Source organism: Clytia hemisphaerica, unplaced genomic scaffold (assembly GCF_902728285.1).
Source record: "Clytia hemisphaerica strain Z4C2 unplaced genomic scaffold, Clytia hemisphaerica genome assembly, whole genome shotgun sequence".
In the NCBI taxonomy this organism is placed as follows: domain Eukaryota; kingdom Metazoa; phylum Cnidaria; class Hydrozoa; order Leptothecata; family Clytiidae; genus Clytia; species Clytia hemisphaerica.
Window position 1 is genome coordinate 369,143 of NW_027103327.1, and position 23,469 is coordinate 392,611.

The 23,469-nt window shown below is 36.0% G+C and overlaps 1 protein-coding gene and 2 long non-coding RNA genes across 3 annotated transcripts; 2 read left to right on the forward strand and 1 right to left on the reverse strand.

Annotated features, from left to right (window-relative positions):
* Positions 1–2,691: 2,691 nt before the first annotated feature.
* LOC136815474 (uncharacterized) lies at positions 2,692–7,957 on the forward strand. Its single transcript, XR_010847723.1, has 3 exons — positions 2,692–2,815; positions 7,353–7,464; positions 7,927–7,957. It is a non-coding gene; the product is annotated as an uncharacterized lncRNA (long non-coding RNA).
* A 205-nt stretch (positions 7,958–8,162) lies between these two features.
* LOC136815481 (uncharacterized) lies at positions 8,163–21,771 on the forward strand. Its single transcript, XR_010847724.1, has 8 exons — positions 8,163–9,049; positions 17,396–17,560; positions 17,864–17,939; positions 18,209–18,393; positions 18,615–18,691; positions 20,509–20,584; positions 20,905–21,148; positions 21,499–21,771. It is a non-coding gene; the product is annotated as an uncharacterized lncRNA (long non-coding RNA).
* Positions 9,649–11,768, reverse strand: LOC136815321 (uncharacterized). Its single transcript, XM_067071764.1, has 2 exons — positions 11,542–11,768; positions 9,649–11,164 (listed from the first exon to the last, which is right to left on the reverse strand). Exons 1-2 carry the CDS (start codon positions 11,746–11,748, stop codon positions 9,740–9,742), a joined length of 1,632 nt encoding a protein of 543 aa, XP_066927865.1. The 5' UTR covers positions 11,749–11,768; the 3' UTR covers positions 9,649–9,739.
* Positions 21,772–23,469: the final 1,698 nt, after the last annotated feature.

Below are 23,469 nucleotides of genomic sequence, written 5' to 3' on the forward strand. Positions count from 1 at the left end.
GTTTTGAATCTTCTTTGGGTCCGCTGTCACGCCATTGGAATGGAACGTCCGACCAAACCATTTGATTCTTGTCTGTCCGAACGTCAATTTGGACGGTTTGAGGATTGTGCCATTCTCTTTACAACGATCCAGGAATGCTGCGAGGTTTATGTAATGTTCCTTATAGTCTCAACGTAGACTAGGATGTTGTCGTGCAATGTAGTGACGCCTTGGACGCCAACAAATGCTTTCCGTATCTCGTTGTGGAAGACGCCGCTTGAGGATGTGGGTCCAAAATACAGCCTCTCCATTCTGTGGAGCTGTGTAGAGGCCCTCGTGTGTTTGAAAGATGCTCTTGTCTTTGGATTCTTTGTCTAGCTGAAGCTGATGGTAACCCCAGCCCATGTCCATTTCAATGAAAATCTGGTGTTTGGACGTGGAATCGAGTGCGCTTCATTCCCGCATTGCGTGGTGTGTTGTCTATGTTCATCCTGATTTGACCATTGCTTTTATCTGTTATCACCACGTTCATCACGCAGTCATAGCTTTCTCGTGGGTCCACATCCGTTATCACTCCCTGTGTTCTCAGAAATTCAATGAGTTTGCTGACTTCGCCTAGATAGTGGATTGGAACGTTGTGAAATGGTGGTTGTTTTGGCTCGAATTCTCCTTCATAGTCGAGGTGGATGGGCTTGGTTCTGATGCATCCAATTTTGTTGTCGTCGAAGACTAGACCTCGGTATCCGTCGACGAGTTTCATTATCTTTTCGATCTCTGTTGGGTCTGCTTCGTTGCTGTCAGGACGTGTTTCGACTTGTATCCCAAGGTTATCTCTGATGAGTTGGGGAATTCTCTTGATTACACTTGTGTCTTGTGTTCGGGGACTCTTTTCTTCCTTTTTGAAGGTGATGAATCCTAGGTGTTCTGCGTCGTTGTCTCCGAATAGCGGTTCTGGTTGAAAACCGTCCACAACATATACTTTGCTATTGATCTTGCTTCCTTTGGCATTCTCGATCACAGTGTGAACCATTCCGGTGATGTTGAGATTGTTTGAAGATCCTCATGCCCTGAGTATGATGTCCGGCTCTTCCAGGGGTCCCATGGCGTTGCTGTAGTGTTCAGGTGTGATGATGGTGTGCTGGCTACCTGTGTCTGCAAAGAGGGTATGCTTTGTGCCGCCTATCTTGACGTCGACCCATTTGTCTGCTGGCTTAGTCACCTTCTTTTTATGGCAGTAAGTACAGTAGGTTCTTGGTTCGATTCATTTCGCTTCAATGTTGTAAAGTAATCTGAGTTGATTCTTTTGACTGTCTTCTTTCCAGGACAAATTGGAGTCCTGGCAAAATGGTTCTTCCCACCACATGTGAAGCATTCTTTGCCATTTACTGGGCATCTCCCTGACTGATGGCTGGAGTTGCATCGGTTGCAGGATCCTTTGTGTCTGTTGCTATACTTTCCTGCCTTTTTGAGCTTCAGTACTTAAAATATTTAACTTTTAAAATAATCAAAATCTCTGAATCTGTGGTCAAAAGGACTCAAAAGTACAATTTTATTTACCGTTTTGTTTTGCTATTTTCATTACCTGTACTTACCCCAAGAGTTGCCACTTTAAACTCTAGTTGCAAACATCAAAGTCAAAATAGCCTTTCCATTGTGTCTATTGGAATATGACTGTCTTTCTTTAAGGGACCTCAAATCAAGTTTCATGCACCAAAAATATTATTTTGAGGGCCAAATGACCCAAAAAATGAAAAGTGTCGCCAAAAATTGAACATTTCCTCCATGACTTGCCCGGTCACCTTGTATGTGCTTGTTTTAAGTCAGAATAGATCTGATGTTTTATTGAAAAAATCAACTTAAAGGTAATTTTGATGACGTCTCAAATGAAATATGCAGTGGAAATTGCTATAATGAGTTAAAATGCATTAAAATTGGCAATTTCATCTCCTGAAACGCTAAAAATTATAACTAAATACTTTAAATTGAAGTTCTTTCTATACATCATACCAAACACCATCATGAATGGCAGTTTTTATCCGATTAAAAGTTCATTGGACGGATCATTGACTCTAAATGGCAAAAACCAAATGAATTTACCAAAAATTTTCCCATTTTCCAAAAGTATCTTTTTCTTAGAGTCCTCTCTGACTTATATTGCAAAACGTTTCGGAAAGTTCAAAAGAATTGGAGCCAAAATTCAGTTGTGGAGACTGGCTATTACTAAAACTACCAAGAGCCAAATGTTTCTCTACTCTAAGTAATTTTTTTCAAGTTCTAAAAGTATAAATCCTTTTCCAAAGGAAAGAAGAGAAATATTTTTTTAAGTTTTAATCATTCATTAAGTTTGGTTCATTATATCAACAGTTATGTGTGGCCAACAATTTTATTTTCATTTTCATAATATATTTCGGGAGATTCTTCCCATCATCAGATTTAATATCTAAAAACAAATATAAAAACAGTTTAAAAACAGTAGAAAATTCAAAACATATACAACTTCGTAAAAAACATCCTCATACAACAACCTTCCCATAGATACTAAAAATATGTTTAAAAAATCGAAAAATCAAAAAATTAGAAACCAATACATAAAGCGAAACGAAACATTAAAAATGAATAAAAGAACAATTATATTTTTAGCATGACCTAAAATTGAAATGACATGGCATGAATAATCGTCCATCACTGGTATCAATAGGATAAAGACATATTTTAACAGATTTTCACAGATTTTATTTGATTGGATTTGAAACTTCGTTCATTTTATTCCTGTGCCATTGAATGTCCGGTTACTCAACGATAATGGAACCTGGAGTCGAGTTATTGCAATACTTTGGTAAGTAGTTTCTTACCTTTGTCAGTAATTCTTGGTTATTTCTAAGCTGTCACTTTCCTTCGAATATGTTTCGTTTATGTTTCTTATGAGGGATGTAACTTGGGCTTAGATATGACTTCAGAAATATTTACGAACAGCCTTGTATTTTGCCGAATTTCTGTGACACGCTTTTTCTAAGATATTCGAAAATTATGAAAATGCCAGTCAGGGCATAAAAACCTCGATAAAAACAACAACATTCAAACTAGTTTTATCTGTTGATAGTTCACTCTTCACTGATAAAGCAAAGTAATTTTGCTAAATATAAATGAACATGAATTATTTTTTAAAAAGGCATTGGTCAAAAAAAGTTCTTGAACAAACCATCAAACAAGCCAATATTTTTTCGTATTTGTATTGCATTTTTTATGGCAATAATTCAAGAAGCTTGGAGTCGTTAAAATACTTGCAAAAAAGATTTTCTGTTTTCGCCGTAAGGTCTACAAATACAGTCTCGCTGCCTGCATCTTAAAAAATCAAACTAAAAATGCAAATGAAAACTGATTATACCATCAAGCGTGAAATTCTAATGCGAAAACTTAGATTTTCTTAAACTATATCAAATTTTTTTGCATCTTTTAGTTTTGTCGTTTTGTTTAAAAAGGTTTATAATGGGGTCATCAGTAAATCATCAACTGCTCCAACTTGGGACTATCTGACGCAACATGGGACGGCCATTCCACCACCATTTCACCGAACCTCCAAAGTCATTTTGATTTGAGTTTAATGAACCGTGTATTAAAAAAATACACGATTTCTCTTTCGGACCGAGTAGGCTTTTAAATCGAAATATGCAAAAAATCTGTAGTGGAACACGCTCAAAATGTGAGCGTTTGACGTCACTCGCGCGGCAAGTTACACACTCGCTATTTGTTAATCTCATCGGGCGGTAGGCGGCTAGGCGGCGGGCGTTCTCTAATTCTCCATTCGGAGTCCGGCCATTTTGAATGAAAACAGAAGTTAAAAAAGGGCGCGCTATCAGTGAAAGTTATCGTCACATGTTATGACAGAAAGTATGATTGATAAACTTTGTGGAGTTATCAAAACAAATTTGTTGTCAAAGAGATTTAACAGTAAGTGAAAATACAGGCCAGATATCAACAAGTCCCATGTTGCGTACACTCTTCCCATGTTGCGTACACTCGTCCCAAGCTGGACCAGTTGACGGTAATTAGAAAAATGGTCGAAATTTTATGCTCTTTCCGCTAGTGCCAACCATTTTCGATGATTCATAAAATACTTTTTGGACCTACCTGGAGGTCCTATGATAAATTAACCTTTGTTCGCCCGTCTCTCCGTCCGTCCGTCTGTTACCAGCTTTTCTCGAGATTAGCTTATTAGTTTTTTCTGATTTTTGGCACAAAGATGCAAAATGGCAATGCCCAAAATGTGACGGAGCCCGATTCTTCGAAAAAAAAATTGCCGGAAATATGTCGGAAAACCGGTTTCTTGACATTTTCTCGAGATTTCATCATTAGTTTTTTCAGATTTTTTGCTTATTAAAGATGCGTATTAACAATGCCCATAACATGACCAGGTTCCAATTTTTGAGAAAAAAAATTTTCCGGAAATATGCCGGAAATCACCGTTTTTCTGAATTTTCATTAGACTTTTTCCTTATAATTGGTTGTTTTTTCATTCAAAAACATTATTAATAGCAATGCCCACCATCAAGCATGTTTCAATTTTCAATAAAATTGATTTTTGAAGCCGTAACTATTAAAAAATCGCCGGAAAGACAGTATTTCTTGAATTTCTCGAACTTTACTTTATATTTTTTTGTGAAATTTTGCACACTGATGCAAAATGACAATACCTAAAATGTGACGGAGCCCGATTTTCGAAAAAGATTTTTTTTCCGGCCGAAAATGTCGGAAATATGCCGGGAAACCGGTTTTTTGACATTTTCTCGAATTTTCATCCTTAGTTTTTTCTGATTTTTTGCAGAAAGATGCGTATTCGCAATACTCAAAACATGACAGAGTTCGATTTTTTGAGAAATCTTTTTTTCCGGCCGAAAATGCCGGAATTATGCCGGAAATCGCCGTTTTTGCAGATTTTCATTGGGCTTTTTCCTATCATTTCTTAGTTTTTTCTCCAAAAAAAAACATCATTGATAGCAATTCCCACCATCAATCATGATTCGATTGTCAATAAAACTGATTTCTGCAACCGGAACTTTCTATATCTTTTTTCCCTTCTCCCCATCCCTCTCCCCATCAAGAATCAATGATGAAATTTAAGGCGTTTTGTGTTTTCGCTAAGAATTATATTTTCTAACGGATTGTTTCCGTTTTTCTCCTTATTGCTATCTAACTTTCATCATCAGGTACACGTGAACCCAGTTTATAAGAACATTGAGGCTGAAATTCTTCGAAAAATTAAGAACATCGTACGAACATGCCTAGCCTCAGTTTGGAAAAAAATGACAAGAAACTACAATATTTTCCTCTTTTCAAGCAGTTTTAAACAAACTTAGGAAATGATTTTCTAAATCCAAAGTCAAATATTGTCCAAATTTTATCAATTTTAAGTGCTCTTTATTTTGCATGATATTGTCGATTTAGAGTAGTCTGAAAATTTAAGAACGCATCTAAGAACATTTCAGGCTGAACATGGCTCCGCCCCCCCCCCCACTTATTTGGGGGGGGGGTGTAAATCTCAAATTGGCTTAAAAGTGGGTGGGAGCTGTCTCATTTTTTAAACTCAGGGGGGACCTAAAAAAGTGGGGGGAGCTGAAGGGCTACACTAAAGTTCTGGGGGGCTAATTAGGAAACTGTAAAATACCCCCTCACTATTGTTTTGGTTAATAAGTTTTAAGGATTTTTCCAGTGAATTTATTATCTCTTACATTCTATCAAAATGTAGGCTAAAATGGCAGATTTCTACCCTTAAAATTCCAAAATTTTCTCGTTGCCCAACCATGGTGGGCAACATTTATTTAAATTTTCAATTTGGATCCCCAATTTTTTTTAAACCCTGCATTTTAATGATGTACATGAATTCTTTCTTCTCTTCTTCAGTTGGTTGACGTCCCATGTTGATACGTAAAAAAACTAGTAATAATACTACCAGAAATGACAGTAGCTTTTTTGCTGGGACCTGAACCTTGAAAGCAACTTTTGCAGGGACCTGAACTTTTATATTTCAACTGGGACCTGAACCTTACTGAAAAGTGGGGGGACCTAAATCGTAGGGGGGACCTAAATTTGTTGGGGGGACCTAGAACCCCATTCGGAGCCATGCGTGAAAATTGCTAAAAAAATAGGCACATCCAGGCTCAGCCAAATTTTAGGTGTTCTAATAAAAAAAAACGTGTAGGTTGAAAAACGAATCTTTATCTATAAGAATCACTATATATAAGCTTAGATCAATATTTTTTTTGTCACGGTAGAGCGCGATGGTTTGAGTTTTCTAGAAACCTTCTTTATTAGTGGGAGTCACATGAAGGATTGAGAAAATTGAAATTTTACACTTTTCATCATATCTTTTGAAGCAGAAAAGATTTCTATATGAAACTTTCCAGAAATGTAATATAACTATAGAGAATGTGAAAAATTAAAAAAAAATTCTAAAAATAGCCTATTCCAAAAATTTTTTTTGGAGGTTGCTAGTATTTGGATAAGCTGTGGAATGAATGGAAATTTTTTACAAAATTTCATTCCAGGGGGTCTGGAACCTAAAAAATGAAAAATTTAAGTTTTTTCGAGTTTTGAAATTGAAAAGTGATTTTTTCAAAAATCTACTCCATTCATTCCATAGCAAACCATAAACGGAGCACTCCTGAAAATTTATGATCATAGCGATCTTTCCAAGAAAGCAAACCCGAAAACCCCCTAAACCTATTTTGAGAAATGGTCCGTAATAGAAGTAGAAGTGATTATATCTCTCTTCTGTCTGTAATCCAACCGTTTTACAAAATTCTTTCTGTGTTTGACTAAAATGGAATAAAGTACTACTTTGTATACTTTAGAAAGGGCTCTGAAATACCAAAATAGTCCAGAAATTCCAAATCATCACTTTCACGTGATGCGCGCCAATCCTTAAAATTTTGCGCCAAACTCCACGTCAACATCGATTCACAACAAAAACCATATTTTCAATGTAATAGATCATCCTAGTATATTTTCCTCACTGCATCTGTCAGTTGTTAGTTAAGTTAATTTAAAGTTTATCTGTAGTAATACAAGAATCCACTTAGACGTTGGACATCACAAATCTCGAAATCAATAATTTTTTCACCAAATCTCAAAGCTTCATGTGACTCCCACCTTAAGCTGTGCGTTTTTCTGATAGTGTATTGTTTTTATAAAGAAAAGCGTTTAATAACTTTTTTACTTTTTCAATAGTGTTGATAATTTCTACCAATAGATATGCTTTCATTATATATTTTTGTTATTTGACCAGTTATGTCTTATGTGTTTCATTGTTTCAATGTTCATTGATTAGTTTTGGTAACCAGGTAGGTCCATAAAAGTCACTGGTTCATCTTTTGTAGGACAATTACGACCACCGGATTTTGGAATGTCTGACACCAGAAGGGGAAATCCAACCTTACCAAAGTTTACAAACTATGGATTTTCTCACCCATCGAAGCTAGATCGTATACTGTGAGTCTATCTTCACAGATTTCTATTAGTTAAATTGAAGACTGTATTAAGACTGTATTAGGTAGTAATTTTCCCAAATGTAAATAAAAGTAAAATCTAGCTGCGCATGCGCTAGATTCCTGAAACATGCTCAAATGACCACCAGAGTACGAAGAAGTTCACCGCTTCCGATAACCAATAACCTTGTAGAGAGTTTCAGCAACTGAAAGGCAATTTTATCTACAATCTAATCTAAGGAGGTTAAAAAAAACTATTCGAGGTTTTAGAGTTTCGAATTAAGGAGACTCGGCTGTGTTCAGTAATCTATGCTTGGTTCAATACAATTGAACTTCATTCAAGTTAAATCTATTCAACCTGAAGCTCAAAAAAGCAAAGAAAATCTTAATTTGGGCTTCACCTATGAGATTTAGTAATACACAAAATCGATGGTTTAGGTCAGTTTTTCTTTGTTTCTCCTACCAGGTTGGTGTACCACTATTGATCGAGAAACATTTCTAAGGTCAAGGTCAAATGAAAGAATATTAACTTTGTAATTTTGCTATATTACCTAGATATTTAATTTTATTAACAAAAACTTTTCACTCTGATTGGTTTTTCAGACAATTCACAAAATGCACCAAAATTTCAAATCCTGCAAACTGTCTCAAATACAAACATAAGCCAACTACTCTCCATTTTTTTTTTAACTTCAGCTATTAATGATTTCATCTGAATATTTGGTTTATGGTCATATCTCATTGAATAGTGAATCCAGTCAAGTGATATTCCTTACAAACACATCTAGTGAATCGACAATATCGTTCCATTGAATTCTGAAGGGGACACCAGCTGAAGCAGGGATATGTTATAGCGTAGCTGGATAACGCACATTTGAAAAAGCCTTGTTCTATCTCTGTCCCTGACATTAAAATTTGATATGAAATTAAACTTTTTAATTACAAATTCGTGAAATTTGGATTTCTTTTTAGCCAATGATTCTGCTGCTGCATTTATTGTTCACGATTAAAAACTTTTAATTATCAAGAGGGTCTGTAAAACATTGGTGAATAACAATTTAAAAAAATGAAAAGCATTGTTTTCATTAGTAAAGTTATAAGAAATTTCTTCTGTAAGATTATAAATAGCTCTTTTTCATTTGAAATACCGCGCTACACCGCGGGGTGCCTCACTTTCTAACTGATATTTTCAGATAGCAAGTCGGTATGTCTGATTATGGAAAAAATTTCAAGTCAATTGAAACAATATTTGTCAAAATATTTACATCCGAAATTTTTAAAGAGAAATCATGAAAGCTTCTCAAATTCATAACACACGCTGATAAAATTAGATTTCATTTACAAGGAAGCTTTTGGGGTATCTTTTGCAAATATTATTTTCATGAAAAGCGGGAACATCATAGCAAAATATATGCAAACGTACGGCATGAATACTTTGTCTGCTTCATTTTTCTTATAGAAACAGAACACTCAAGGGGACAGAGATGGATTTCTATTATGAACAGTTTACAATAGAATAGACAAAGAAGCAATCCGCTAAGGAATTCTCGTCCTTCATCCAGCTACGCTATAACATATCCCTGGCTGAAGTAAGTCTACTTATTATAAACTCACAGCTCAAATACCCAGACCCAGACAGTGTAATCCCTATTTTTAAAAACCTGGTATAATCTAAAAGTTGGAACATTTTAGCTTGGATCGTTGGAAAGCTTTGTTTAAGATATGTCTTACTAGTTAAATGTAGCTGGGTAGTGCAAAAAGAGTTATTAAGTTTAAGTTGGGGAAACCTTTAACCATCCCCAAGGCCCACGTCATCGGCTCACATTTTTCAATAAAAAGTTATTTTCAAGATATCATGATAATTGCAAAAGCTTCATTTCTGGGCAAAGTCTGAAACAGGGTCATCTTAAGGCAAACGAGGGGGGGCAAAATCGAAATTCCCCCCGTCGGCGCAAAGCATGGTTTCTCCCTCCACCATCATCTATTATGGCATGGACCCTGACTTCCTATGGAAAATTTCCCTCTCTTTTGTTTTTTTTATACTCAAATAAGTACTGGTTTTTATTCCGGGGAGTACTTATTTTCTGTTACACCAACATCAACATCAAGATCGTAGATAGTAAGCACACGAAACAATCGAGCCAAGGACACGAATTAGGCACGTGTTTTTGAGTATACTGTCGATATATCATATTTACAATGAATATGAAAAATACAAATAGGAATTTAGAATGTTTTTCTTTTTTTTTTGGTTGACGATTGTTCGTTTTTATTCTCGATTATTGGAATCGTCTTGTCAAAGGTGTATTGATGAAGAAGTTGTTTTCTGGTTCAATTGACGGCGGTGAAAGATTTTTGAAAGATGAAGCACAGTCCCCATCAAATCCGGCACCGACCAGTGATCTTTCCATTTTTCTACTTCCATCGTTCTTTTGCAAACGAATGGGTCTCAAAGACTTCGGAAGCTTCCGTTTCAGTTTTGAGAGATCTTTTGCTGCGTCGTTCATTTCGTTTTCGATAAGCTTCTTTTTGTCTTTATCAGGGAAAGCTTCCTTTTTTAACAATTTGAATTCTGTCTTTAAGAATTTTAAAAGAGATTTTTTATTTTCAATTTCTTTTTGCAGAATAAGAATATCTTCTTCAGTGGGGTTGTCTTGCAAGTTTTGATTTGTTGTGGCTGCTTTTGAAGTGATCTTTTCTTCTTCGACTGTTTGTCTATTGTTGGGGTAAGCAGCTGGCTCTTTGCACGGGATAAATGAGCTGATTTGCTTTGATCTATGATCAATAGTGCAGTGACCATTTCTAACGGTAACAGTGTCAAGATTTCGAGATGCACCTTGGCTTTCAAAGCTCTGGACGTTGTTGTTTGGGTTAACTTGGCTGACATGCAATTGTGGCATGATTTGACAGTTAGGAGAGTCCATCCTTTGGTTATTTGGCAGAGCAAAATTTTGATGAGGTGCATTATTGGCTGCGAAGATATGTTCTTCAAAAGTTTTTACCTCTTCTCCGTGATGGTGGAAAGAGGTTGGAAGAGGTTCTTCTGAGAGATCTTCCATTTCAATATCATTGTCATATTTCATCTCTTCTCTGTGATCTTGTTCAATATGGTCTGCAGTGAGAGGCTCCTCTGAAAGATCTTCCATTTCAATATCATTGGGGTAAGTCGAATCGATCATGAATCGGCTCCCGAACGATTCGAATCGATCCCATCGTTCCTTAGATGCGAATGGAATATTTTCTTGACTTTGATTGAAATAGGCCACTGCTTGTTGGAAAGTTTGTGGAGCGTTATCTGTAGACGTGAACAGAGGAAGGGGTGTTTTTTGGGTGTCTTTTAGCGATTTGAATGGGTTGTTTGGTGGCGAGTTGAATGGGTTGTTTGGTGGCGAGTTGAATGAGTTGTTCGGTGGCGAGTTGAATAGGTTGTTCGGTGGCGAGTTGAATGGGTTGTTCGGAGGCGAGTTGAACGGGTTGTTTGGTGGCGACTCGAAATGGTTGTTCGGTAGAGGGAATTGGTTTCCATTCATTACAATGTTGTATTCGTGTTGAATGTGATTGATCATTACTCTCTTTTTCTCCGGTGTTATGAATGGATTGTTGTCTACCTTAGCACGTTCTTGTTGGAGTTGGAGATATCTTTGGTACAAAGAATGGAATTGTTCTGCAGACATTTCCTCCTCGTCAACTTCCATAGGCTCGACCTAATGAGGAGAAAAGAAGGATTCATTATTTTGCTAAGAGATATTACAGTGTATAGGGAAAGACGATGAATATTGTGTACTTTGTCACCCACGACAAAGTACAATGAACCTAGAGATTTTGGCGTACAAAGTAACGGTTTGGAATTTTGATGATTAAGGAAATTTGTAATAGTTGTAGATAACTTAGGGAAACTGTTGTTAAAGCTATAAGTATATAGTTATTGGCAGCGCGTACTGTCAACCTTTAACCCGAATTGTGTAATACTTGTATGCCTATCTAGTGTCTAAGATTGCGTATAATGAGTAAATTGTAAAGATTGTTGTCAGACGATGATCGTCTACGACTTTAACATGATAAAATCTAATGAGCCACATACCTCATTATGCTCATGGTGGTCGATATCCATTGGTTCTTCTTCACACTCCCTTCTGATTGGTTGTCTACCATATTCCTCGCTTCTTAATGGCTGTTCACTGGAGTTTTTGCTTGCAATTGGCTCTTCACTGGAGTTTTGGCTTGCCATTGGCTGTTCACTGAAGTTTTTGCTTGCCGTTGGCTGTTTACTGGAGTTTTTGCTTGCCATTGGCTGTTCACTGGAGTGATGGCTTGCCATTGGCTGTTCACTGGAGTGCTGGCTTGCCATTGGCTGTTCACTGAAGTTTTTGCTTGCCATTGGCTGTTCACTGAAGTTTTGGCTTGCTATTGACTGTTCAATATTATCAATAGCTTGATCTTGTTGTTGCAATTTGGCAAGCTATAACAAAAATTAAAACCTTACAATTTTTTTATTGAATCAAACCTGAATTTGACTAGTCTTTTTTGTCGGACGATAGGCAAAAACACCGGAGATGAATTTCAAAATCTAAATACCTATTTTTTAAAGATCCCCTGTGGTGCTACTTCATGCAAATGTAGCGCGAAATATAGCACAAGTCAAATAACGGTTTAAATCTTTCAGAATCATAAACTACGCCAGAGCCTTGTGCACAAACCACAAACCGCCACTGTACTATCTATGCTCGAAAGCCCCATACTTTAACGAATCGGGAGGTAATTATAACCAAACAAACCTTTTCCTGTTCCGCGTGGAAATCGTAATGGATTACTGATTTGCCAGATGCTTTCTGTGAACGAGAAATATCTCGAAGCATCATTTGCATCAGTTGCAATCCACGTTTGATGGTTCGTGTGGTGTAAAGACCACGTTTCTGTGATCTTTTGTAAAATAATTTATACCGTCGTCTTGCAAGAAAGAGTTTTTTGCGGCGGTTGATGTGTTGTTGAACGGTGATTTTTCTTTCACTGATTCGTACGCTGCCGACACGTACAGGTTCTTTGAAGACCTTGCGCTTCTTTGTTGCGGAGACAAGAGATTTGTCTTCTGGACCATTGGTTAAGCGCAACCGTCTTTTTCGATTTTTGGAATGATTTGTATACATTATTGCTCCGGCCTAGGAGCCTTAAATTCTCTCTCGTCCGAAGACGACGACGGTCAAGACATTTTTTGTTTGTTTATTTAATCCGATGATCTATTCCGAATTAATAAAAACGGATTATCTGATTCCAATAATACTATGATTTGATTGGCCGAAAGGGAATTCCGGCCGAAAGTATTTAAGAAAAAGATGGCTGCCGAAAGTGGATTAGAGAATTGGATTAGCTGACTGTGTCGTAAATCTCAGTGAAAAATTGATCATTTTCATCATTATTCATGATGTTTTGGACTAGATTTATGAGAAGTTTGATGCATACTGGCTCTCTAACATGTGGAAAGACTTTGGAGAAATTTTGGCCATGAATCGTCAGCTGATCGAGTGCTTAAATCTTGCATATGGTTAACAAAACCATAAAATTCTGTAGGTGTAACTTGACAATGAAACTTTCAAACACACATCCATTGGAATTTAAAAGAGAATACTAAAATTACAACATTACAGTGAAAATTTGAAAACGATCTGAGTAGTTTTTGTGGTGTTCTGTTTATGGCTGAAAATGATCCTTTGTATTCATCATTGTTGACTCTGCCTGACGACCGCTCCTTTTGATTCTTCAAACCCGACACATATTTTTTACAAACATATGACTATGATAATTCAATAAAGGATACTAAAACACAATTCCAGTGTAAATTTGAACAAGAATGGAGAAATCTTCAGAGTTTTATGGCTGAAAATGATCGTTTTTGGACTTTGCCGTAATTTCATTGCGGCTGGCGACCGTTCCTTTTGATTTTTCAAACCCGACACAGATTTTTTACAAACATATGACTATGAGAATTCAGTAAAGGATACTAAAACACAATTCCTGTGAAAATTTGAACAAGATTGGAGAAATTTTCACAGTGTTATTGCTGAAAATGATCGTTTTTGGACTTTGTCGTAATTTCATTGCGGCTGGCGAACGTTCCTTTTGATTTTTCAAACCCGACACAGATTTTTTACAAACATATCATTATGAGAATTCAGTAAAGGATACTAAAACACAATTCCTATGAAAATTTGAACAAGATTGGAGAAATTTTCACAGTGTTATGGCTGAAAATTATCGTTTTTGGGCTTTCTCGTAATTTCATTGCGGCTGGCAACCGTTCCTTTTGATTTTTCAAACCCGACACAGATTTTTTACAAACATATCATTATGAGAATTCAGTAAAGGATACTAAAACACAATTCCTGTGTAAATTTGAACAAGATCGGAGAAATTTTCAGTGTTATGGCTGAAAATTATATTTTTTGGACTTTGTCTTAATTTCATTGGCTGGCTGGCTGGGGCGACCATCCCTTTTGAAGATTTTTCAAACCCGAAACAGGTTTTTTCCAAATATACCACTATTTATTACATACACACTATTGTACCATTTTATTTGGTTTATCCTACTCTTTTCCAAGTATTATCCCAACAGAAAAAATAATGCTTAACTCAAAGCTGTGGCCTCTAATTTAGGCTATTTTTCTCCCCAAAATTTTATCCGGACAATCAAATCAACGGCGCATCATGGCTTCGCTATTGGCAAGTTTAGAAAAAAATTAATTTATAAGAACTTGGAAATATTCACTTCTAAATATTTATCTCCTTTAGCTCCAATTTGGAACTTTTTAGTCGAGGATGAGTCGACGGGGGTGGGATTGGTTCTTTAGGCAAGAAAGTGCATGTGTAAGCACTTATGATTATTTCTCATCCCGGGGGGGGGGGGTACTTAGGCAAAAATGGGTGCTGGGTATGTGCGTGCCTTAAGGGTAGGGTTTTTCACCCTCCCAAAGTCTCTCTAAGGGTTACCAAAACAACAAAAGTCAAAATCAGTCTCTCTAAGGGTCGGTTTTTTCACAAACTCGGGTCAAAGAAAAGTGAAAAGTCAAAAAAGTGAGAACATTTTTAAAAAAAGTGAGAAAATTTTTCAAAAATTAGAGAAATTTTTCGAAAATTGGAGAAATTCTTTTAAAAATCGAATTTCTTTGGCCCATTATAGAATTTTTTTGTGAAAAAGTCTCTCTAAGGGTTGAGTTTTTCTACACTGAGTCTCTCTAAGGGTCACCTTTTCACCAAAATTCAGTCTCTCTAAGGGTAAGGGTCCAGAGGTCTGGCACGCACATACCCGACACCCATCAATCCTAGTACCCCCCCGGGTTTCTCATACTCGCTCTGCAATAGAATTATTACTTTGCTTTCTGATCTGTTCTGATTAGTAGTTTGTGGGCAACATTCTAACAAAACTAACTCAACAAGCTCATCTTTCACATCTTTGAATCTCTTAAGCCGGAGCTTCCAGCGCAGCTGGTTTATTAACAATTATACTTGGCTATTATACTTTATATAACAACTAAACATCAGGACATACATAAAGCTGTATGCACTGACCAGGGTTTTAATCCAAAACTGAATTTTTTCAAATTGCTTTTGAAAATGTAGACGGGATATTTTTATTTGACGTCACTTTTTTTGTTCTTGACGTCATTGATTTTCAAATGTACCGTGCGCCTTTACGATCCAATCCATGCGCGCGGCAAAATTTAGGAATCTTTCTATTTTTGATTTCTTGATGTCTATTTACGACTAATAAAACACGGTTGTAGAATCGAATGATTCTTGATTCCCCGTGAGAAAAAAATCAAAAGAGACCTTTGGTTAGCAATTTAACTCATTGCCTTGATTAAATCTTAAAAATAAAACCGTTTTCCAACGAAAATCTTGCCTTGGTTTTAAAAAAGTGCATTTCAGTTTCTGCTCGCCATCTATCCGGTTTTTTACCTACCTTTTTTCGCCAGCTTGAAAACTGTGTATCACCTGTGTTTGACAAGGGTTTAAAAAAGGAACTTTTTTTTTCAATCTGATAAAAACAAAGAAATGGACTATTCTTTGTGACTTTCTCACTTTTTCCTGAAGTATTGTCATTTCAACTGGACGGCATATTTAACGCGAACAAATAACTACCTGCAGAGTCGTTTCAGACGACACTGGTACAGTTAAACGATGCTTTTTCTGATAACTTTTTGACTTAAGCAAAAAATTATGTTACGGGGGGGGGGGGGGGCAGTACACGATCCAAATATGGTGAAAAGATAAGACACCCGGGGATGGTAAGAGTCAAAAGTTTTAGAGATTTCTTTTTTTATTTGATCGTGCTTTTCGGCCAGCTTTAACATCCAAAGAACTTTTAGTGCGTTCAGCTACAGCTTAACCAGCGTGCGACGCCGGGTACCGGCTAGTATTATTATAAATTTTTACACAATTATTTCGTGCTTCATTGGGGAATCATTTAATGTTTGATAGCGTATTGCAAGTAATGACGTCATTTTCGTTTACACCCTCCGCTATCTTTCCTTGTGACACGAACTCACAACGATTCATCAGAGTAGCGCTAGGGACACCTCGCCGTTAGCATTGTATTACAGGCTGAGTGAACACACATAATAAGTGTGTCTCGTCATGAATCTGTACAGGGTGGGCTAAATAAATGTGGTCAGACAAAAATGTGTGGTACTTGCAGAAACTACTTGCAGAAATTCCAAAACTTTGATAGCTTCTCCTTGTCTTTATACGACATTACGGCATATCCCTGAAGACAATCTATCAATTTGCTGGAAATACATTCCTCAACCGAATTTCTTTGTTGGACCTACCCCGGTGGGGCGGAGGTCCTATAAATCAACCTTTGTCCGTTGGTTCGTCCGTTTGTTCGTTCGTTATTAGCTTTCCTCGTGATTGGCTCATTAGTTTTTAGCTTTCCTCGTGATTGGCTCATTAGTTTTTTCTGATTTTTTGCACAAAGATGTGTAACTATAAACCCTCGAATGTGACAGAGCCCGATTTTCGGAGAAAAAAAGTTGGGGGCAAATTTGGGCCAAAAAACGGCTAAAAAACGGGTTTTTTGGACTTTGTGAAAAGTTGGATCATTAACTTTTTCTGATTTTTTGCATGAAAGTAGGGTACCATCATAGGTAAAAGATGGCTAAAGCAAATTTTTTCCAAAAATTTTGTTGGTTCAAAAAACGCATGTTTATCTATAAGAATCGCTATTAATAAGCATACATCAATGTTCTTAGCCAAATTACTCAATTTTTTGATGAGATAGATGTTTTTTTTGCTCAAAAAGTCTTGAATATGAAAGAACATTTCAAGAGCATGAAATATTGGTTTCTAAATGTTTTTTTATAAGAAACAAACGACTAATTTTAATAGATCGTCACTATTTGTGTTCTGAATGATTGTTTAATTGTCACGCTCTCGTAGATATCAATTATATGTGTTAAATGCATAACCAGGTCGGTCCATAAAAGTATCACTTGTTGTTGCTGATAACCAATAACGACATCTTACTCGTAGCCATGGCGGTTCTACATCCCATGAATCCCAGCCAATCACTTAGGATATCAGGATTAGGAGCTCTTTCACGATTTGAAGTATCGTTGTGCTAATCCGCTCCACTTTGAATTTTTATTGAAACTGTTTTGGCTTTGTAATATAATCAACTCTGTTAAAATTGGATGAAGTCTTTTTCAAAAAAAGTAGAAAACTAAAGACAAAGTGTTACACCACCTTCCTTTCTACTGAAAATTTGCTGACTCGCTGGCGAATCTCTTATAACAAAAAATATTTCAGGGAGATGCCTAGTCTTTTTTCTGTATTTTAATGATCGTCAGTTTTCTATGAATTGTTAATAGTACACCTGTAGTGATTTATTGCTTGGAGACATAGGGATCAAATGTTAATATTCGTTACATTTCGTATCGTAGGGATCAATGTTACTGATTGTATTGACTGAAATGGATACAACTTGAATCTTGCTGGAGAAGAATATAAATTTTCCGATTATGCACCTGGGAAATGTGCAAGGCGTCCCATTGACCATAGTGAATGGCAATAGCAGCTGAAATGAAGATTTCGTGTTGATATACTTTGTAAGTTTTTCAATATGAAGATTTTGTAAGACTGCTTGAAACGCAAAGTTCAAGTGAACCTCTTTTTGCACATGGTTTTTGTACCGCCCATGTTTTTTGAATCGCCCTAGTATTTTTTGCTTAAAACTCCCTTTTATATACTATACCTTTTAGAGTAGATGAAACTTTCTAAACTCTTTGGACTAGCTGTTTCGAATTTGTTACAAAATCATAAGTTAGTATGCTTTGAACCCTCCCTTGTACTACAAAACTCAAAAGATCCTATTAAGATCAGGCTTAATGTTTCCTTATTTGGTTTCATAGGGAGCAATTTCATCCATTAATCACGGAAGAGTTATATGGGCTGGTGAAAAGAAGAGGCGACTTAGTCGTTTTTTTGGTAAGCTTAATTTAGAGGTTAATTAACTTTCTTATACGATAAAGGGTTAACATAACCCTAACCTTCCCTATAAAAGATACTTCTTAAATTATTCATTTTAATCGTAATCACAGGATCCTAGGCTAGCTTTGTTGTCCTTGATACATCCTTTAATGCTTGCAATGCGCAATTTTGAAGGATTAAACTTTCTCTGTACCCGAGTAAGAAAGTATTGTACTTTGGTCATGAGAACCTTTGGATGAATCTGTTTTCTTTCGCTAATATTGTAGGGATCGATGTTATTTAAAGAATTGGCTTGCTTTATCGTTGTTAGTCATTTTAGTCGACTAGCTTACAATCAAATGTGGTGTCAACTGAAAAAAGCATTTATATGGACTCAAAAGGTATTCGATTGAGTTGGAAGAGCAATTTGTAAAGCTGCTGAGTTAGAAACTGACCAAACCAATGTATTTTTGTAAGTTTCAAAACCTTATTGATTAATTCAATGTTTGAAGTATACAATTTAGTTGAGCAATCTAACTGTCTTTGTATGATTTGGTTGTGACATTATATTTCTCTTGTAGATACGACAGTGGCGTTTGCCTAAATTTAACCTTAATACCTTTTATACTTCATAATATCAAAACCACTGAACCATTTTGAAACCCGAATTTCATGTTTTTCTTTGTTTTATAGAAAAATGACCGATGGTTTTGATGACTGAAGTATTCAATGAAAATGGTGAAGGCTGGTGAAAGCTGAAGAAGTCTTTGGTAAGTTTCAACTAATCGAACTTATCGAACAGTTAAGCGTCAAGTATATCATCAGTGTATAAGAATAGAAAATATCTTGCTCCTTTTACGAATTCGAGATCGACATAACGCGCCTTAATAAAAGACCAAAATAATAAATACTTCGATTTCAAAATAATCATTGGCATATCCCAAGTAACGGGACAACAACTCATCTCGCGGAAGATGTCCGTTTTTTCACAGACCTAAAAAACTCATTTTTAGTACGAAATTTTCGCGGGAACAAAATTTCGCGGTTTTCGCGGATTTTGCCTAAAACCGCGAAATTAAGTTCCCGCGAAATTTTACAAAATCGTCAATCCGCGAAATTAAATTCCCGCAAAATTTAATTTAATTCACGCATTCCCTCAAATTCGTACTATTTCAAGCCTTATAACAGGTTTTTTGCTTATTTAATAACGTTTTTGGTCAAAAATATCATGCAACCGCGAAATTGAATTCCCGCGAATTTTTCGAAAATTGATGAACCGCGAAATTAAATTCCCGCGAAAAAAAATAATTTGACCAACCACGAAAATAAATTACCGCGGAAATTTCTTCCCTTAAGGTAACTATTTCGTAGAAAGTGGCCAACGCCTTCTTAGTTCGGAAAATTTGCGACGTCACATGATATTTTGGATAATTGACGTCAGAATTATTTTCGTTAAAACGTCACATTCAACGAAGCACTTCTTTCGAGCGTTAGCTAACCTACTATAAGTCTGATGCTCCACCTCTCATACTATGAACTGGATTTGAACAAAAATTTCGTTTGCTCTGACAAGATCTGTTTTCGCATGTATTCGCGGTACGCGAACTCAAAAACCAAACCTTAAGTTTGATGAAATTGATTTTATAAATAGCAATATTTTGAAATCTTAGCTTTTCATAAATTTTAGTGTTTCTCATAGTTTATGCGTAATTTTTTCACCGTCATTTCCAGAATCAACCCTCTGACAAACCATTAGAAATCGCAGCCGGCTTACTAGTAGAGGCCACAATGTCTTACCGTGTGCAGGAGCCTGTGCAAAGGGATTTTATGATCGATTTTTGTTCCTTGAATGTAGAAGATCAAAATTTGAAAGGTGAGATCGGGTGTGACCACCCGTTGCCATGAAAACTTACCCAATTGGTTACCATGGCAACCAAAATAAAAAGTCGTCAAAATTGAAAAATCTTTCTTCCATTCGAAAGAGCATGAAAACTGATAAGGTCACAACATATATACCGGGTGACCCACGAAAAAGTAGAAGAGTTTGGAGGGTAACTGTGTCCGAAAAAATTTGAATTTTAACTAAATTCTTTTTTCATGGTAAAGAGGAAAGGCAAACTTAAATTTTGATGTATCATTTTTTTAATTTTGGAAAAGTAGTTATCAAGATATGGAGGTATAAAGTCAAAAGTCATTATAAAAAACAGTCAAAAAACGTCAAAAAGACTGTATCAAATTTGTATCAGAACAAACAACTTATCTCCTGGCATATTCATTTTCAGATATAGGCTCTGACCTTTTTGTTTTGGTTGCCATGGTAACCAATGGCGTCAGTTTCCATGACAACGTTTGGTCACACCACATCAATTTCAACTTTTGATCTTCTACATTCAAGGAACTATTCATAAAATTCCTTTGTACAAGCTGCTGCACACGGGAAGCTTTTTCGCGACATAGTGTCCTCTACTATACCATTTTAGCGTGACAGACACAAAATATGGAATTCTTTTAGTATAGTATAAGATCATTCCAAAAGCACTGAACCATTTTGAAACCCGAAATTCATGTTTCTCTTTCTTTTTTATAGAAAAATGACCGATGGTATGATGACTGAAGTATTCAATGAAAATAGTGAAGGCTGGCGAAAGCTGAAGAAGTCTTTGGTAAGTTTCAAACCATGTTATAGATTAAATGTGCTCTAATGTTGGTGCCCCTGAACTAGTTTTCATAGAAAGTGACACGCCTTCTTACAAATTCAAAAATTAGCGACATTACATGATCTTTTAAATAATTGAGGTTAGAATTATTCTCGTTACAAAGTCACTTTCAAGAAGTCTTTGGTAAGTCTCAAACCCTGTTAATTCATTGTAATTTTCCAATACTTTCTGATTTTCTAAGGAGGCAACTAGTTTTTGGGCTTTGATTGAGAAAATTGAATTAGAAAAATTGAATCCTCCCACTAATTGTTGTTTTCGTATTCTAGGAATCGATTGCGAAAGAATTGACGCTGATGTGCTGTTATTGGTATCATAATGACCGAAACTTCACACGTCTTTGTTGACAAACAACCAAACATTTGTTGACAAGTAACTTATCACAACAAAATAAAATTGGACCTTGCCTTTTCGCATTCTGAAGATTGGTAGTGCCAAATCTGAACTGAAAGGCTAATTTCGTTACCCATGTGACAGTTATCTATGGAAGGTTGCCGATGTGATATAGAGAGTGTAAGTTATGAATTTTTTGTGTTCATTTTAAACTGAAGTATGTGATTTAGGGGTCGGTTACACGTACCTGAAATGAAACTTAGACCGAAATGAAATTTTGTCTGATTTTTTTATTTTGCGTTATATGTTTTTATTTCAATTGGAGATTTCATTTTCGGGTAGGCGAAATAATGAAACTCAAAGTGTAACTGACCCCTTAAACCATCCGCCATCGAACGTGCCTTTCCTACAGCGTGGTTTACGTTGAGGCGTAATGATAATTGATAAATACTTTCTATTTTGATTGAGTATCCTTTTGCACTCTATATACGCCCATCTTTTGAATAAACGTTATGTTTTTCGTATTGTAGGTGTATATGATGTGTATTACCACCGATGTGAAATTGGTTTAACAAGCTGAATGAATTGGACTCGTTGAATATTGCTCAGTATTGCAGTTCCTTGGGCAGATGTCATGAACACGGTATCGATATGGAGCTATTGGTCGCGTAATATTTAAATTTATCCTTGTTTCTCTACTTTAGGAACTACACTTCTTTCTTGTATCCGCAAGCCAGGTTTTCTACTTATCTTTGGGTTAGAGGTTTCTTAGAGGCGTTTAGTCTGAAACGAAGCTACTTTTTAGGCAGATTTTCGCATTTTACGAGTCGTAATGAGTCTTTTCAATGAGCTATCCCAGAAATAACTTTGTATTAAAGTGATGGGATCAAGTGATTGGATTCTTATTGACTTTTGGACACCACTGAATTTTTTATTGTTTGGACTCATTTTTATTGCCCCGATCGTAGATTCTTTTTTATTCTGAAAGCTGTGGACCCGCTGGATGTCACACCACGACACACTGGTTTATCTGGGATAGCTCAATAATGGTATTCAGCATTTCTTTTGACATTTTAGAGAAATTTCTTGAGGTATCGTAATGAGTTCTACTTAAGAGCGACACTTTAAATTATATTTACTACGAATTTTTACATCAATCTCTGCTAGCAAGTTCTAATGACTAATTTTCAAAGTTATCAGATTCGAAACTTCTTTACTGGATTTAGGGAAAGGAAAACGAGAAAACTTTCAAAAGTTTTAAAATTGATCCACCATTATTTGGCCTGATTATATCATGCTAGATTGAGTTAATCAAGTTCGGCATTTCTTTCATCTCCAAAATCAAAACAATTTCGTGATGCAAACATACGAAATTCTATGACAGTCAAGTGTCAGCTGGGTGGTATTTTACAATCTTTGGATAGACGTGTTTAGGTTTTCGGCCAATTGATAAAAAAACTATGCTTCAGAGTTCAAGCTTTCTTAGAGAAAGCTCTTTCTTTGATTTTATCAAGGCGATTCAATATTGGAGGGTGTGTTTGACTACGACCAATGACACATAAGCTAACTCTCGATATTTAGAAATCTAGGACCTAGGTACAGCAGAGGGTGTCTCAGGGCGGGTTCTTTGACCCAACGGATCTTGAGCAGAAATAAGGATAGAAATCCGAGACACGAGTTTGACTGAATGTTGAATGTTTTATTTCTACAATTGTTCGTTTCCGGTTGTATGTCTTAACCATGATTTAACAACATATTTATTTTTGTTTTCAAATTTATATTTTTCGATTCGTATTTCTAGAAGTATGTTCTTTTCCGATTCTAGCAAAAGCTGCGATAGGCCGTGCATGATAGCCTCCGAATCTTGACCAAGGCTTACTTTCATAATCTCAATCAATCGATAAATCGTACAAACTTTTGTGAACAGAATCTTGCCTTATTCCCGCTAGTAAATATCTTTAAAATTCTTAAAAAAGGCGAATGTTTATGCACGCGAAAAATTGAAAATCTAAAAAGTTCGATATTGTGATAAATATAAAAGTTCAGCTATATTTTATCCTCAATAGCACCTTCATAATGATAAGAACAATAATTCTCTTATAGCTTTTTTCCAAAAAGATTTTTTTGCATAAAATATTTCTCAATTCAATTCCAAACTTTTAGAATAAAACCGTTCCACATTATATTCGAGTTTTTTCATACAAAATTTTTTTTTTAATAAAGGCCAGGACCCTTAGAGTTGAAATACTTCTTCCTTAAATTGAAAAAAAGAACAATTTAGCCTTTTTTCGTTTCAATTTTTCAAAGCCATTCTTTTTGTTGACAAACGTAAATTAAGGCTATTTTAAAGTTTTCATACTTTCGGTTATGTCAAAAAAGCGTCCTAAAGCCCATATAATTTTTTGCCAATCAACAGCAGCAACAGCAAAGTCTTTTCTTTTCAGACACCATGCTTTGGAAGTCTCCTTTGCATCAGTCTAATAACCAAAAGGTTCTTATCC